The sequence below is a fragment of the Pelophylax lessonae genome, assembly GCF_965119305.1.
Source record: "Pelophylax lessonae genome assembly, chromosome: 4".
Lineage (NCBI taxonomy): Eukaryota > Metazoa > Chordata > Amphibia > Anura > Ranidae > Pelophylax > Pelophylax lessonae.
Genome location: NC_138771.1, coordinates 196,019,530 through 196,034,862, shown reverse-complemented (window position 1 = coordinate 196,034,862; position 15,333 = coordinate 196,019,530). Strand labels below are relative to the sequence as shown.

Genomic DNA, 15,333 nt, shown 5'->3' with positions numbered 1-15,333 from the left:
GTTTTGTGGCAGCGAAATGCTGAAAAACCACTGTGAGTGAAACCTGTATGTTGAACTAGAAATTTCTGTTAATAAAAGTGGATGAGAAAAGCTCCTAAAAAGATTTAAACGAGTGGCTACATCATTACTGCTCTAATGTTTGACACTGGTTCTTACAGCTGATAGAAGATTGAATACACTATGTCAGTGTATGTGACATTTGTAGGTAAGTAGTCAAGAGGCTACCTATAGCGCTTGCTTTAAAATAATCTCTATAAAATGAATATACTAAATTTCATAAAATCTATTACAAGTAAATAGTGTAGAATAATAAATTAGTAGATCATATCCCATATAACATTAATAAAATTTGTAAGAGTCCAAAATGTCCAATAAATATTTATTATAAAGTGAATCTTTGTGCAGACTTCCAAAAATAAAATTCCAATAAATGTGCAAATATAAAGTGAGTCCGTAGTGCAATCCTCCAAACAAAAAATGCAAGTGCTCAGTGCGATGATTACTCTTCAGTAGTAATCCTAATACTTGTGATTTCACTGTGACAAAGGTAAGATTCAATCACTCACCAAACGTTGTGGGTCATGTGTGCCTTATAGCACCATGACCATTCAGGCTGTGCGTTTCGTCACTTCCGAAGACGTCCCCGGAAGTGACGAAATGCGTCAGATTGGAAAGCACAGCGTGATGACGTGTGTCATAGGTGGAACGCAAGCCGGAAGCTCTCTTGCTTGCTTCCACGCTGATCGGCTTGCGCTGAAACACACGGTCACAAGCGGCCATACGAGGGCTGCATTCGGGAGGCACAAACCCCAATCTCTCTTACTATTTGCTTTTATTTGGTTTTTTTGGATTTTATTTGCACGAAAACTTGTATTTAATTTTGCCCAATTGGGAATAAAAATACTCAAAGATATTACACTATCTGGAGCTCCTTTTTTTCCATATCTGTTTTGGCACGAGGGGAAAGGAGACGGAGGGAGATCCTATCACCTTATCCATCTGAAGCAAGCCAAAAGACCTTTTAGCCTGGACGGCAATACAAGCCTGAATGGTCATGGTGCTATAAGGCACACATGACCCACAATGTTTGGTGAGTGATTGAATCTTACCTTTGTCACAGTGAAATCACAAGTATTAGGATTACTACTGAAGAGTAATCATCGCACTGAGCACTTGCACTTTTTGTTTGGAAGATTGCACTACGGACTCACTTTATATTTGCACATTTATTGGAATTTTTATTTTTGGAAGTCTGCACAAAGATTCACTTTCTAATACATATTTATTGGACATTTTGGACTTTTACAAATTTTATTAATGTTATATGGGATATGATTACTACTAATTTATTATTCTACACTATTTACTTGTAATAGATTTTATGAAATTTAGTATATTCATTTTATAGAGATTATTTTAAAGCAAGCCTTATAGGTAGCCTCTTGACTACTTACGGTACCTACACATCACTTTCTAATTTCTATAGCAGCTGCTTAAATTACACACATATTTATTTATTTATTTATTCATTCACCAATTTTACTCACAAAAATATATATATTATTTATTTCACATATTTAAAAATTAAACACGTGGCGCGGGGTATATACTCCAGTATATTCCTTACGTATGTGACATTTGTTCAAGTATAATTCGTATGAACTAATCTATTATAAGGGAAAAGGAAGTAAAGGTAAATGTCTAATAGGACACAGATGGCAAAAAACCTCACCAGGGTTATAACCCTCCTCTACTCTATCCAAAGAGGAAAAAAAAAAGGTTTTGCCTATAGTTCTACTTTGAATTAAAATTAGGTGCTTAAAATGTAGTGCCAATGTCTAGAATCTCCTTAGGGAGTATGCAGGATTATAGTTCAGGCCTTCTAGAGCAGTGTTCTGTGGGCTGGTGAATCTAAGATAGTTTTTTGATCTCAGCAATAGTAGACATCTTTGGTGCGAATGGAAGGTAAGCATTTCAGGAGAACAACCTCATAAAAAATTGTGAAGAATGGTGGTGGAAATTGAATGGTTTAGGCTGGCTTTGCTGCTTCAGGGCCTGGGCAGCTTGTGGTTATCAGGTCAACTATACAGTGTGCACGATGAGAATGTCATGCCATCTGTCAGGAAGGTCTACAAATAATCATTTTTAATATAATAAAAAAAAAAATCAGCTACCCAAGTTAAAATCCACCAAAGAATGGCTGAAAAGAAGACTGGCCTACCCAAAGCCCTAGTTTAAAGGGTTTATAACACTATATTATAATTTCCTGCCAGCCCCCCTACTTTAAGTGGTCATCCTGCACTATGTAATTTGTTTGGTAAATTCAAAGTCTCTAAATGCCTTTTTTGTGAAGTATCTTTAGGCCGGTCAAGTGACTACTGGCCGCTCTAATACTCCAAACCAGGGCTACAGCAGGAGGAGCCGAGCTTTCCCTCTGTCAGGCGGGAGCTTGTCACTCAGTTCCTCCCACTGTAGCCCTGGATCGAAGCATCAGAGCGGCCTGGAGTCACTTGTCCGGTCTGAAAGCTTAAAAGAGAGGGTCGGACAGCGATTTTTTTTTTTTTTTTTCCCCCAATATATAATTTTTGTATTTTACTAACTGCAACATGGGGGGGGGGGGGGAGAGAGACGGAGACCCAGCGACACAGCCTCCTGAGCTGACAGGAAAGAAGGGGAGGAGGGAGATGACGGAGGTACGTCAACTGATCACGGTGTCGGGGCTCAGCAGCCATGAAAAACCGTCGTAAATTTAAAGACGGGAGGGCAGAAACTAGCAGGATCAGCCAGTTAGCGCTGAGTTGTTTAATCCCTTCATGCCTATGTCTTTTTCTGACATTTGTTGCCTACAAGTTAAAATACGTATTTTTTGCTAGAAAATTACTTAGAACCCCCAAACATTATATATAATTTTTTAGCAGAGACACTAGAGAATAAAATAGCGATCTTTGTAATATTTTATGTCACACAGTATTTACGCAGCAGTCTTTCAAACGCATTTTTTTGGGAAAAAAATACACATTCATAAATTTAAATAAAAGTGAGAAATGATGTTACACTGAGTAAATAGATACCTAACATGCTTTAAAAATTTCTACACATTACAAGTTTAGAGTTAGAGGAAGTCTTGTGCTAGAATTATTGCTCTAACGATTGTGGGGATACCTCATATGTGTGGTTTAACCACTTTACCACCGGAGGATTTTGCTGTCTTCCGTCCAGGCCACTTTTTGCGATTCGGCGCTGTGCGACTTCAACTGACAATTGCGCGGTCGTGCGACGCCGTACCCAAACGAAATTTACGTCCTTTTTTTCCCACAAACAGAGCTTTCTTTTGGTGGTATTTGATCACCTGTGCGATTTTTACTTTTTGCGCTATAAACAAAAAAAGAGCGTTTATTTTGAAAAAATAACAATATTTTTAACATTTTTTTATATGAAATTCCCCCCAAAAAAGATGTAAAAAACAATTTTTTTAAAAATTTTTGGCCAATTTGTTTTATGCTACATATGTTTGGTAAAAAAAATCGCAATAAGCGTATTTTGATTGGTTTGCGCAAAAGTTATTGCGTTTACTAACAAAGGGAAAGATTTCTGTCATTTTTGGTGTTTTTTTTTTAACGCGTAATGGCGGCGATCTGCGATTTTTTTTTTTGCGGGACTGCGACATTGCGGCGGACAGATCGGACCCTTGACTGACATTTTTGACACTTTTGGGGGTACCAGTGACATTACTGCAGTAATCAGTGCTATATATATGCACTGTTACTGTAAAAATGACACTGGCAGGGAAGGGGTTAATTTTATTGGAGAGGGAGGGGTTAATGTATGCCTGGTCTAAAAGACTCCAAATCCCTCCTTTGCACTTAAAAGCATTCAAAACATCAAGGTTGGCTGTTTTGAATGCTGTTGTTTAAATTTGGCACCTTTAAGTCTTCTGTAAATCGGAAGTGATGTCATGACATTGCTTCTGGGTTACTAGATCCGAGACCCGATCAAAGCTGATTACAGCTTCGTTCGGGTCTCCAACCAGCTGGCGGACGTTGCTCAGGCGACTGCTGTTATCCCACTGCTTAGGATAACAGCTAAGCGGCTTTTTAGCCACATCAGAAAGCCAACCGCTGGCTCTAAAAAACGGTACCAGGGTGATGCAGGCATCGCCCTGGTACAAACCCCTTCAAACCAAGGCCGCCTATTTGGTACGGTCAGCGTGAAGGGGTTAATCTGCTATAAGAAAACAGGATCTCTTCTTCCTTTTCTTTTTCTGGCTTCCGCGTCACTTCCGGCCAGTGCCATCTTGGTGGAGGTATGGTCAGATGTGTGGCATGACAGACTTCCAATTGTGTCACTTCGGGGTGACAGCTGATGATGTTACTTGCAGTTTCGCTGAGGCGGCGTTTTCTGAACCAGGATCCATGCATTACTAATATTACTGAAGCCAGACACCTACAGCGGCATGGGGAACAAAGCACACAATCAGCAGGTATGTGTCCACCCTTAATACTGGCAGGGCCAGAGCAGGGGCAAGAAAAGCATTTAAAGGATATATATGTCTGATGTTCGGTAAATCTGACTAAGCCGGACACTACACCATCCTGTCCTGCGAGTTAGGAGAGCTCCAAGGTAAGCCAGAGTACACGGGGTCACCTCTATCTTCACCTATCACTGAGCACCATGTGCTCACTAGAGTGCAGGGATCGACAAACCTCCTGGCGCCTGGGCTGCCGCACGAATGCTCATCGCACACGTCCACTCTTTTCCCCTTTTAGTTGTTTACAGTTGACAGTTTGCCCAACCATCAAGGCCGTAAAAGAATGTAATGCAGTGTGGTGTGCATTGCATTACGTTCAGTGGAGCACAGGGGAGACATGCAGGGTTGCCACCAAAACAAAAACAAAAAAAAAAATCACATTGAGGACCCCCGCATATTTGCACTTGCAAACGTAAACTCCCGGCGGGGTGCCTATGCCTGAAAACATTTATTCTGATACACGTTGCATATTGCCGTGCATGCCGGAATAAGAGCAGTAATTCTAGCACCAGACCTCCTTTGTAACACTAAACTGCTGACTAATAGGGGACTTTTAAAGTGTCACCTATAGAAAATATATGGTACTGACATGTTTAAAGTTTGACAAGTTGGGTATTTATTTACTCGGTGCAACCTTAACTTTTATGTGTAGTTTGTGGTGCCTCAAGTCAGGTGGGGGGATTTTATGGGCAGGAGTAAGGATATAGAAAAATAGTAATATATAATATAATATTTATTGAATTATAGAGGGGGGGGAGAGAAAAGCACAAATTATGTACAACATTGGAGTGTGAATGGGTAGAGGCCCATTGAGTGCTAGTGAAGAAAAGGTAGAGTGTGTTTACACGTGAAAAATATGTGACTTCATCGTTTTTGAAAACAGGACAATCCTGCACTGTTGATCCCTATAGGATAGGGATTGGTTCAGAGCGGGTGTCCGATCGGTAATCCGACGCGTTTCGGCCAGGATTCGGCCTTTATCAAGGTTGTATCACCGATTCTATAATTATTGAGATATAATGTGTAAGTAGCTCAGTAGCACTACATATATATATATACAGAAGAATTTTTCTTAAAAAGCATTTTACATACACTTTTGTATCCGATTTCTTGTGAGTGTGTCTTCCCGAGATTTTCTTCAGGTGCTGCAGGAACTATATGCTGTGTAGGATAGACGGATAATTTGAGTATATGGGCTGGAGAAAACAACCAAATGGAGAGTAGTGATTTTAGTAAATCCTCTCCCCTCTACGTGCCCCTCTCGGGCCCTACCCCGGCACACTTTGTGCCCCTTGCTTCTATACAATCTACTGCTGCTAATTATCGCTTTTAGTGAGACTTAGGTGACCACTAATGTGTATCACCACCATTTTTTGCCTTTTTGTTTTTCATGTACTTTTCTTTCTGTATTACAAAATAATCATTATGTCAAATCCTCTTTCTTGGTGCCCTTCCCGAAACTTCAGGAGCTCCCGGCACGGAAAGCCCCGAATCTTTGAGATCGGGGCTTATAGAACCGAGGGTCGATGCTTTGGTATCCTCCCAGATCCCCACAGGATCATTCGGTTTCTTCCTCCGTGTCGGCGGCCCAAGTGTCACGACCGGAGGGCGTCAAGGGATGCGCCGCGTCATACACGCAGGCGCGCCACTGACCGTGCACGGTTGCTGTCACAAGGCTTCACACAGCGCTTATGCGCATGCGTGACAGCCTATTTAAGGCCGGGGAACGCTCCAGGAACTCCAGTCTCTCTCCAACCGAGGGAGAGGAAGCATCCTGGAGACTTCTATGCTGCGGACGGACGTCTTTAACCCTTACTACCCTACAAAACTGTAAGTTTTTCTTTGGAGGAGAAGATTCTCCTTGAACCTATCTCCTCCTCAGAACCAACGGCTTTTGCAGCCGTTTCTTTTTCCTTGTTGGAAGTCACCAATTCTTATGTTAAATCACCACACATGCGGACTGGCACAAAACAAAAAACCTACAACAAATTGATATCTTTTCAGATTGGTCCCACTGCTAGATATATCCTGGACCCTCTCTGGACTTTGAATTGAATTCTCAGATCCCAAGTAAATAAAACCATTTACTAAAATCACTACTCTCCATTTGGTTGTTTTCTCCAGCCCATATACTCAAATTATCCGTCTATCCTACACAGCATATAGTTCCTGCAGCACCTGAAGAAAATCTCGGGAAGACACACTCACAAGAAATCGGATACAAAAGTGTATGTAAAATGCTTTTTAAGAAAAATTCTTCTGTATATATATATATGTAGTGCTACTGAGCTACTTACACATTATATCTCAATAATTATAGAATCGGTGATACAACCTTGATAAAGGCCGAATCCTGGCCGAAACGCGTCGGATTACCGATCGGACACCCGCTCTGAACCAATCCCTATCCTATAGGGATCAACAGTGCAGGATTGTCCTGTTTTCAAAAACGATGAAGTCACATATTTTTCACGTGTAAACACACTCTACCTTTTCTTCACTAGCACTCAATGGGCCTCTACCCATTCACACTCCAATGTTGTACATAATTTGTGCTTTTCTCTCCCCCCCCTCTATAATTCAATAAATATTATATTATATATTACTATTTTTCTATATCCTTACTCCTGCCCATAAAATCCCCCCACCTGACTTGAGGCACCACAAACTACACATAAATTGTTGGGATGGTGGCAGAAAACTACTAACTAACTTCCAATATAAGATCCACAACCTCTATCTTTCAACCTTAACTTTTATATTTTACCAAAAGGGTAATTTATTGCATTTTTGTGCCCCCTAAAATTAACTTAACTTTTAATGTCTTTTACAGAAATTTTGTGGTAATATCGTGTGACATAAAAAATCGAAACTGCCACTCTTTTATTCTCTAGGGTGTCTGCTTTCAGAAAATATATAATATTTGGGGGTTTTATGTAATCTTCAGGCCTAAAATGATTTTAAAATCGTGTGTGAAGAATGCAAAAAACATCTCTATCTCTGAAAGGGCTAAAGGATAATTTTACCTCCGGGAACATGTTACATGTTCCACCCCTAAGATTTGTTGGTTAAAAAAACTGTCTCCTAACTTTTTTAGCTGGCTCCTAGATTCAGGGGTTAAGAGCATGTAACATGCAAGGGGGTACATAAGGCACAAAATGCAGGGGTCAAGTTTATGTAATGCACAGAGTGCTTGGGTAAGGAGTGCAAATGAAGATAGAGCAGGATTTTGCAAGCAATACTTACCCTCAATTACCCTACTCGGCTAAAATACCCCATCCCGAACACCCAAAAAAAAATTGAACACTAATATGCATGGTAAGCCAAAGTTTTCTAAAAATAAAAATGCAGAAATCCCTGCCCCGATCTTTCCAGCATAGTTCTTCCTCCTCCCAAATCCCCTCTTCCAATACAAATCATTTTCCGGCAGCATACATTTTTTTTCTTAATTTTTTTTTCCCTATTTGTTTTTAGGTAGTTGCACGACATGAAGACCTTTTGGCACAAGCAACTGGTATGGAGTCTCTAGAGGGTAAGTTTTTTTTTTTTTTTTTATACCTTTTTCTAAGTTTTCAATTTCTAATGTAATTTCTACATTCTAATGCCATTACATGAAATTAGTGTTGAACACTTTACAACTGAAGGTAGTATTGAAGAAAGGGATAGTGTTAAAGTGTTACTCTATATTATTATAGTTTAGGCAAAGCTCTTTTGGTTATACTTCTCCTGGGGATCACAGGAGTGTAGTTCATTCTGTACGCTGTCAGCTGACATTACAGAGCCAGTGCATACTATCTGAATCTACCCAGAAGCCTGGACCGACAGCTGGCTCAGCCTCTTGGCAATCCACTGAAAGCCTGAGCCAGCTTCTCTGGTACCCCTCCACAGCCCAGTTCTCCAGTAAGCGTTGGAGGAAAAGAGAGCCCATGACTGACAGTCCACAGCTCTCTGCTCATGGAACACTGAGAACCGAGCGATCAGCGGTCTTTGATCACTCAGTTCTTAGAGCTGGCAGGGGACAGATGGAGGATCCACCTAGCCGCTGAGAGCCTGAGCAACTTCAGACAATTAGTGCTTTGGATTGAGACACCCACAATATAGGGATAGGTTTTGTTCAATATCAGGAGCCCAGGACCACATCGAAAGGCACATGGGGGCCAGGAAGAGACCAAATAAGCTTCAGTCTTCAACCCCCTCTGTCTGGAGTACAACTAAAGGCGGCCATGATACCGCCCTTCTGATTTTAGTGCCATCATTCTCTGGCTCTATCAGCACAGGAAGCATGTGACTGAGCAGGTCTGTACTCAGTTGCAAGCTGTGGAGGGCAGGGGACACATTGAGGTTTATTAGACCCCCAATGTTTCGATAAAGAGTACCTATCATCTGTTCAATGCAATCACATTGGGTTTTTTAACCCCTTGTGATAGCAATAAAGGTAAATATTTTTTTTTAAGTTAAAAAATAAATTTATAAAATGTATTTAAAAAAAAAAAAAAAAAAAACTAAAAAAACTAACCATAACCCTTCCTGCCCTGCACATACTTGGAAATGCAAACGCGCACCCAGGGTGCTCACATGTATTTAACCATGATCACAACACACATGTGAGGTATTGCTGCAAACATCTAAGAGAGCAATAATTCCAGCTCTAGAGAAGAACACAATTAAAAGACTTGATCTATTTTGTATGTTTTTACTCGACACAACCTCGTCTTTTATAGTTTACCAAAAAATTGGGTATTCCATTGTGTGTGTTTGCATTAAAATTCATTTTATTATATTTTTTCCAGAACATATGTTTTCACCACTTGCCGACCGCGCTATAGCTGAATGATGGCTATGGCGCGGCTGGCTAGTTCTGGGAAGCCGTCCTTATGCTGACCTCCTGTGATCACGCCTGCTGCGGGCGCAAGCAGCACACTGTGGGATGGCAGTGTCCTTCAGACACTGCTGATCAGATTGAGGTAAAGGCCAATCAGCGCCTCTTTACCATGTGATCAGCTGTGTCCAATTACAGCCAATCATGGATGTAAACAAAAGCCGGTTATCGACACTCCTTTTCTCATGCTGACAGCATGAGAAGAGGAGAGCCGCTCACCGACTTGTGTAAAAGGTACATGTACACTGATAATCGGGGCACTGATTCAAAGTGTGACAGCGTTGAAAGCTGAAAATTGGCCTGGCCAGGAAGAGGGTAAAAGTGCCCAGTAGGAAAGTGGTTAATAAACCACGCAAATATGTTTATAACTAGTTTTTGGTGTAAGGTGCACATGGATTGCACAAACAAATGGGCTGCCTCTAGACATACCTGCCTTTAATTTAGCTATTGCTATATATTAGAGCTGCGCGATTAACCGTTAAAAAATCGCGATCACGATTCACCCCCCCTTCATGATCTTAAAACGGCATGTTTTTGGAGTTTCCCATTGAAGTCAATGCGGTGGCCATTTTCTAGTGGCCTATGGAACGGTGGTGCGGCGGTGGGCCTCTAGTGGCAATTACTGCGCTTCCTCTTCCTTTCTAATCGCAGCATGGCAAGCAGCTTGGCGCTCTATATCCAGTTCTAAATTGGTGGTGGTGGTGATTCCCTGTGGGTATTCAGCTCCTTCTTCTTCTATAGCAGCGCTGCTGGTGCGCTGGGTCTTGCAGTCCTGTAGCAGTGTGAGGGGTTTTTTTTGTAAAAAAAAATAAATAAATAAATACAATTTTTCTTTGCATATTAAGGGTTATCCATGGAGTCCCTGGTGCACTTAGCACCACCTGTCCCACTCTCAGAAGCTGCGGGACCCTCTGGGTCTCAGTCTACCCTGGCGGCCAAGACAGAGGTCCTACAGTCACTTGCATCAAAGGTTGTTATGGCCCTTCAAAAGCGGTCTGCCTCCTCAGTGTCTGAGGTGGATTTGACCCACTGGGTCTGCGTCCACGCACCCTGAGTGCTCTGACAGTGAGGATGATTCCTCTTCCACTACGGCCTTGCATAAAAAGGCACTTGTGGGGGCACTGATTGTATCAGTGCGGGAAACTTAAAAATTGGAGGACACAGCTGATGCTGCGTCAGTTAAGCCGGTGCAACTTTGCACCCGTAGACCATCCAAGCTGACTAAGGTGTTCCCTTTTTCCTGCCTATTTCCATGAGATTGTCGCTAGGCAGTGGGGGTCCCCGAAACACATGTTTGGAATACCTAAGTGTTTCGCTAGGAGATTACATTTTGAGGAGTCTCTTTTGAAGAAGCTGACGGTTCCACTGGCGGTGGACTCTTGGGTTTCCATATTAAATAAGGCCACGCTTCTTCCGGTGGAGGATTCCCCGTCTTTAAAGGACCCTGTGGACAAGAGAGCTGAGGCTCTGGTCCGATTCCTTTTCACTGTGGTGGGTTTAATTTTGAGGTCGGTGTTTGCTATCACCTTGGTCTCCCAGACCTAAACAGAATGGGCGAAACTCTTACACCAGGATCTGAAAGGGAGTCAACATCCTCCTGAGCTGGCAGAGCTGGCGGATCAGTTGATACAGGGGCTACTGTATATCTGTGATGCATCCTTGGATGCGGCCCCTTTGGCTGGCAGAGTGTCTGTGACTGCGGCCATCATCTGACGCATGATTTGTTTGAAGTACTGGTCTGCTGACCAGTCTTCCAAAAAGGTGCTGACTGATCTACCATTTGTGGGAGACAGTTTCTTCGGTGCTTCTATGGAAGAGATCATTAAAGGTCTTATGGGAGGTAAGAGTACTCTGCTTCCACAGGTTACCAAGAGCAAAGAGCCTCGCTGTAAACGTGGTCCTTTCTTCTTGGCTCACAAACGGCCCTTTTGTCCTGCAGGCATGTGGGACAAGGGACAAAATTCCACCCGTCATTTCGCAGGGAAAAGGCCCTGGGCTGGTAAGTCAAAAACGGGTTCCACTAGCTCTGCAGACAAGCCCTCCTCTGCCTGAAGGGGCGCCCTCACTTGTATCTGGGGTGGGGGGATGCCTTTGCTTCTTTCTAAACCCGTGGACCTCTCTCATTCAAGACAAATGGATCCACAAGTTTATTCGGTCAGGTTACAAGATCCAGTTTCGGTCTTTCCTTCCAACTTGCACCTGTGCCTGGATCCAGAGTTGGAACGTTTTCAGGGATTTTATTCAAATCTATTTACTGTTCCCAGGAAGGAAGGCAAGGTCCGCTCGATTTTGGATCTCCAGGCCTTGAATTGCTTTGTGCGGGTACAGAAATTTTCGTATGGAGTCCATTCACATAGTGGTGGCATTTTTTTCCCATTGTGGCGTGGGGTTCCCTTTCAAGTTTCATCCTGGACTCAAAGGGCCTGGTATGGAACTTGAGGGGGACCCCACGCCGTTTTTTTTTCCCATTTTGGTGTGGAGTTCCCCTTCAAGATCCTCAGAGCACAAGTCGCACCACAAGTTGGATCATCATGATCCGACTTGGATGTGACTTCTATTCAAATCAATGGGCTGAAGGTCTGATCAAAGACCGTCTCTCAGGCAACCATTGATTTTGAATAGAGGGAGAGAAACGCTGCTAAAAGCTAAACACTCATTAACGCCAATGGAAAAAGCTGCTAAAAGTACGTTTTTACAGCTGCTTTTTCCTGGCATTGGTAGTGGCTTTGCATCTCGTATTTTCTAACGCCTTGTGGGCCTTAACATTATGTTATGGAATTTGATGTTGTAAAATAACAGGCCTGCTTAGTGCAGCCCACAGTTTTTTTTTATTTTTTTCTTTCTTCTTACCTGTTGTACACTGATGGGTTCTAATTGGATAATCTATTTATTTTATTTTTTTTGCATTCTGATCGTATTTATGAGAAATCAGTGAGTGGTCATTTTTGATTGTTTTAATGACATTTATTTGAAGGTTTGATCTAAAAAATGTATTTAAAAGTTTGATCTTTATTTAAAATGTACCGGTAAATAAAATATATTGAATTATTGAAAGTGTACTTGAAGCAATCATTTCAAACCAAATAAAGGCCTTCTTCTTGATGTGGTCTATATCACTTTAAGAAAGGAGGCCTGCATGTCCCTAAAACATTGGTTTTACACATGTTCAGCCTCCCTGGAGACCTCACACCCAACGTCTTTTGGCTGTGGAAGTACATGTATAAGATGGTGTCAGATAAGCATTTTGCTAGTTCGGATTCTGTATAATTAACATAAATTAATTTTGCTTAACACCTGAGGAGTTTTGGGTTGCTAATTAACATTGACAATACTTTATTTTTGGTTGCCTGTCTCAGTCTTGCTAAGATTGGATCCTTCAATTATCCATTTCTCCCTGTTTTTCCTTCTACCTTCCAATGTGTACAGTAAACCCCCCTCCATTGCGGGGGTTACGTTCCGGACCCAGCCGCGAAAAGTGAAAATCCGCGAAATAGAAAAACCCTATTAAAATGCATTGTAGGCATGTTTTTTTTTACTGTCACTGTAAGTGTAAAAGCATTTTAAGGTCTTTAAACACACTTTTAAAACAATAGAAACTCATTTAAACACATGAAAGATACTGAGAGACATAGCAAGAGCTATGGTAAACACAAAAATATTTCATTTTTAATGATTTATATAGTAAATAACATTACAAAAAAACCCGCAATATACCGGGACCGCAAAAACTGAACCGCGATGGAGCGGGGGTTTACTGTAAATCTCAGGACAATGTCGTCGTCGTGAAACACGATTTCTACAGAAGACTTGTTGCATTCTTTCCCTCTTCCAGCAGGTGGAGCTATAACCATATTTATATCCTTTCTGCAAACTCGTGCCAAGTTTTCTGTATAAATATAATCTTGCCAAGCACCTTTTTTTTTTTTTCTTTAGGAGTACACAGTTTGTTCAGTTTTTCCCTAATTTCTTCATTAAGGAAAAAGATTTCTATTTGTAAGGTGAAGCAGGTGTTACAAGAATGTTTGCATAGATTAAGAAGTGCAACATTCTTAAAAAGCAAAGTATTTATATGCCAACAGATCTTTCAGTAGTTTGTTTTGTTACATATAAAAGCCCTTTCACACTGAGGGCTAAAAGATAGCACCTGAAAAGCTCATGAAAACTGCTTCCCATTAAAATCAATGAATGCTTTCACACTGGGGCGGTGCAAAAAATCATGTAAGCAGCACCGTTGGAGCACTTAAAAAAAGGCCCCTCTCAATTTAAATCAATGGAAAGTGCCTGAAAAGCACCTTTAAAAGCGCCTCAAAACGGTATTTGGAGCAGATTTTGAGTCACGTCTTTAAAAAACAAAAAGCGCACCGCTAACGCCTCAAAAACACCTTAAAAGCGCTCAGCATTTTATGGGCAGTTTTGAAGCTCCTCAGTGTGAAAGGGCTTGAGCTGAATGTCGAGGGGTCTATGTATGTCGTAATACAGACAAAAACCTAACAGCAGGGAGCTTTCTAAATGTATATATTATGCGCTTCTTTGGGAATATTATATGTGATCCATTTTTTATGGGGGACGTTTTAATGTTTTTTTACGTTGTGTATGAAATAAAATGATATATATTCTTTTATCCTTACACAAGTTTTTGAATATGCATGGGATGTATTACATAAGGTTTTGTAAAGCTATGAAGTGAAGTCCTACAAATATGGATACAAAAGTAAGCGTACAGCTCTAAAAAAAAAAAGGACCATAAAATGATCACTAAGGCTTTGCAGGTGTCTTTTGCCCATGATACCATAAGTGAAACCTCAAAGAGTGATGTTCATTTGAGTCTGTGTGTATGTCTGTAATTGTACTTAAATTTACTAAACTAACATATGTCATTTGCAGGTGTTCTACAGATGATGCACACCAGAATTGGTGCTTTGCAAAGTGCAATTGACAGGTTTGTATGAAATGTTAGTGTTAAAAGTATTGAAAATTAATATGTATTTAATCAAGTAAAAAATCCTCTGTTTCCATTGTAGAATAAGAGCGAAGATTGTAGATCCGTATAACAAAATTGTGTCCCGTACTGCACAGCTGGCACGTCTGCAGGTAGGGTTACTTATTTGAAACTAAAATATGTCTTTTTTATAATGATAAATCTTATTGGTTTAGTCTGACTCAATCAAACATACTGCTACAAGACATTACCCACCTCCTTCCCAAGCCTATTCTGACACTTCGCTCCTACATGTAAAAATCTACTTTATTTTTTGCTAGAAAATTACTAGAACCCCCAAACATTATATATGTATGTGTGTGTATATATATATATATATATATATATCCCGGTATAACCACTGAAACCCAAGGACATACCTGTACGTCCTTGGGTGGGAAGTAGTTAAAGTCCTTCATTAGAATCAAAGTGGCAAACTGATATAATAAACTACTAGGCACCTTAAACATTACTGCACACAAGAATCCATTCAAGGAGTATTTACATGTATCTTGCAAATCCATTCCCTGGAACACTTGTCAATGTTCCCCTTAGGTTGGGTTCACACTGTGTGCGAATGCGGTGTCCGGTGCGTCCCTGTTCTCCGTTTCAGGGACGAATCAGGCCTAAAGTTTTGCCTTATTTCGGACCTGAAATGGAGCCAAAGACGCACAGTACCCTTGTGCAATGCGCTCTGCGGCTGCCCCGGAGATGTGTGAACCAGCAGCTCCATTGAGAGCCGGTCAGTCTCCTGTCATGTGAATTGGATGCGGGGTTCTTTGCCATGATGTTCCATGTTAAACTTCCAGTGACCAGTATGAGAGAATGAGAGCGATAACACCAAATTAAACACACCTGCTCCCCATATACGCCTGAAACCTTGTAATACTAACGAGTCACATGACACCAGGGAGGAAAAAAGGCTAATTGGGCCCAATTCTGACATTT

The 15,333-nt window shown here is 41.2% G+C and overlaps 1 protein-coding gene across 1 annotated transcript in view; it reads left to right on the top strand.

The window, feature by feature from the left end:
• The window catches only part of COG5 (component of oligomeric golgi complex 5), a 644,155-nt gene that overhangs the window by 11,537 nt on the left and 617,285 nt on the right, over positions 1-15,333 (top strand). Inside the window, exons 3-5 of the mRNA XM_082254383.1 lie at positions 8,003-8,060; positions 14,292-14,346; positions 14,429-14,498. Of these exons, the coding sequence (XP_082110509.1) occupies positions 8,003-8,060; positions 14,292-14,346; positions 14,429-14,498 (183 nt within the window). The remainder of the gene's footprint in view (positions 1-8,002; positions 8,061-14,291; positions 14,347-14,428; positions 14,499-15,333) is intronic.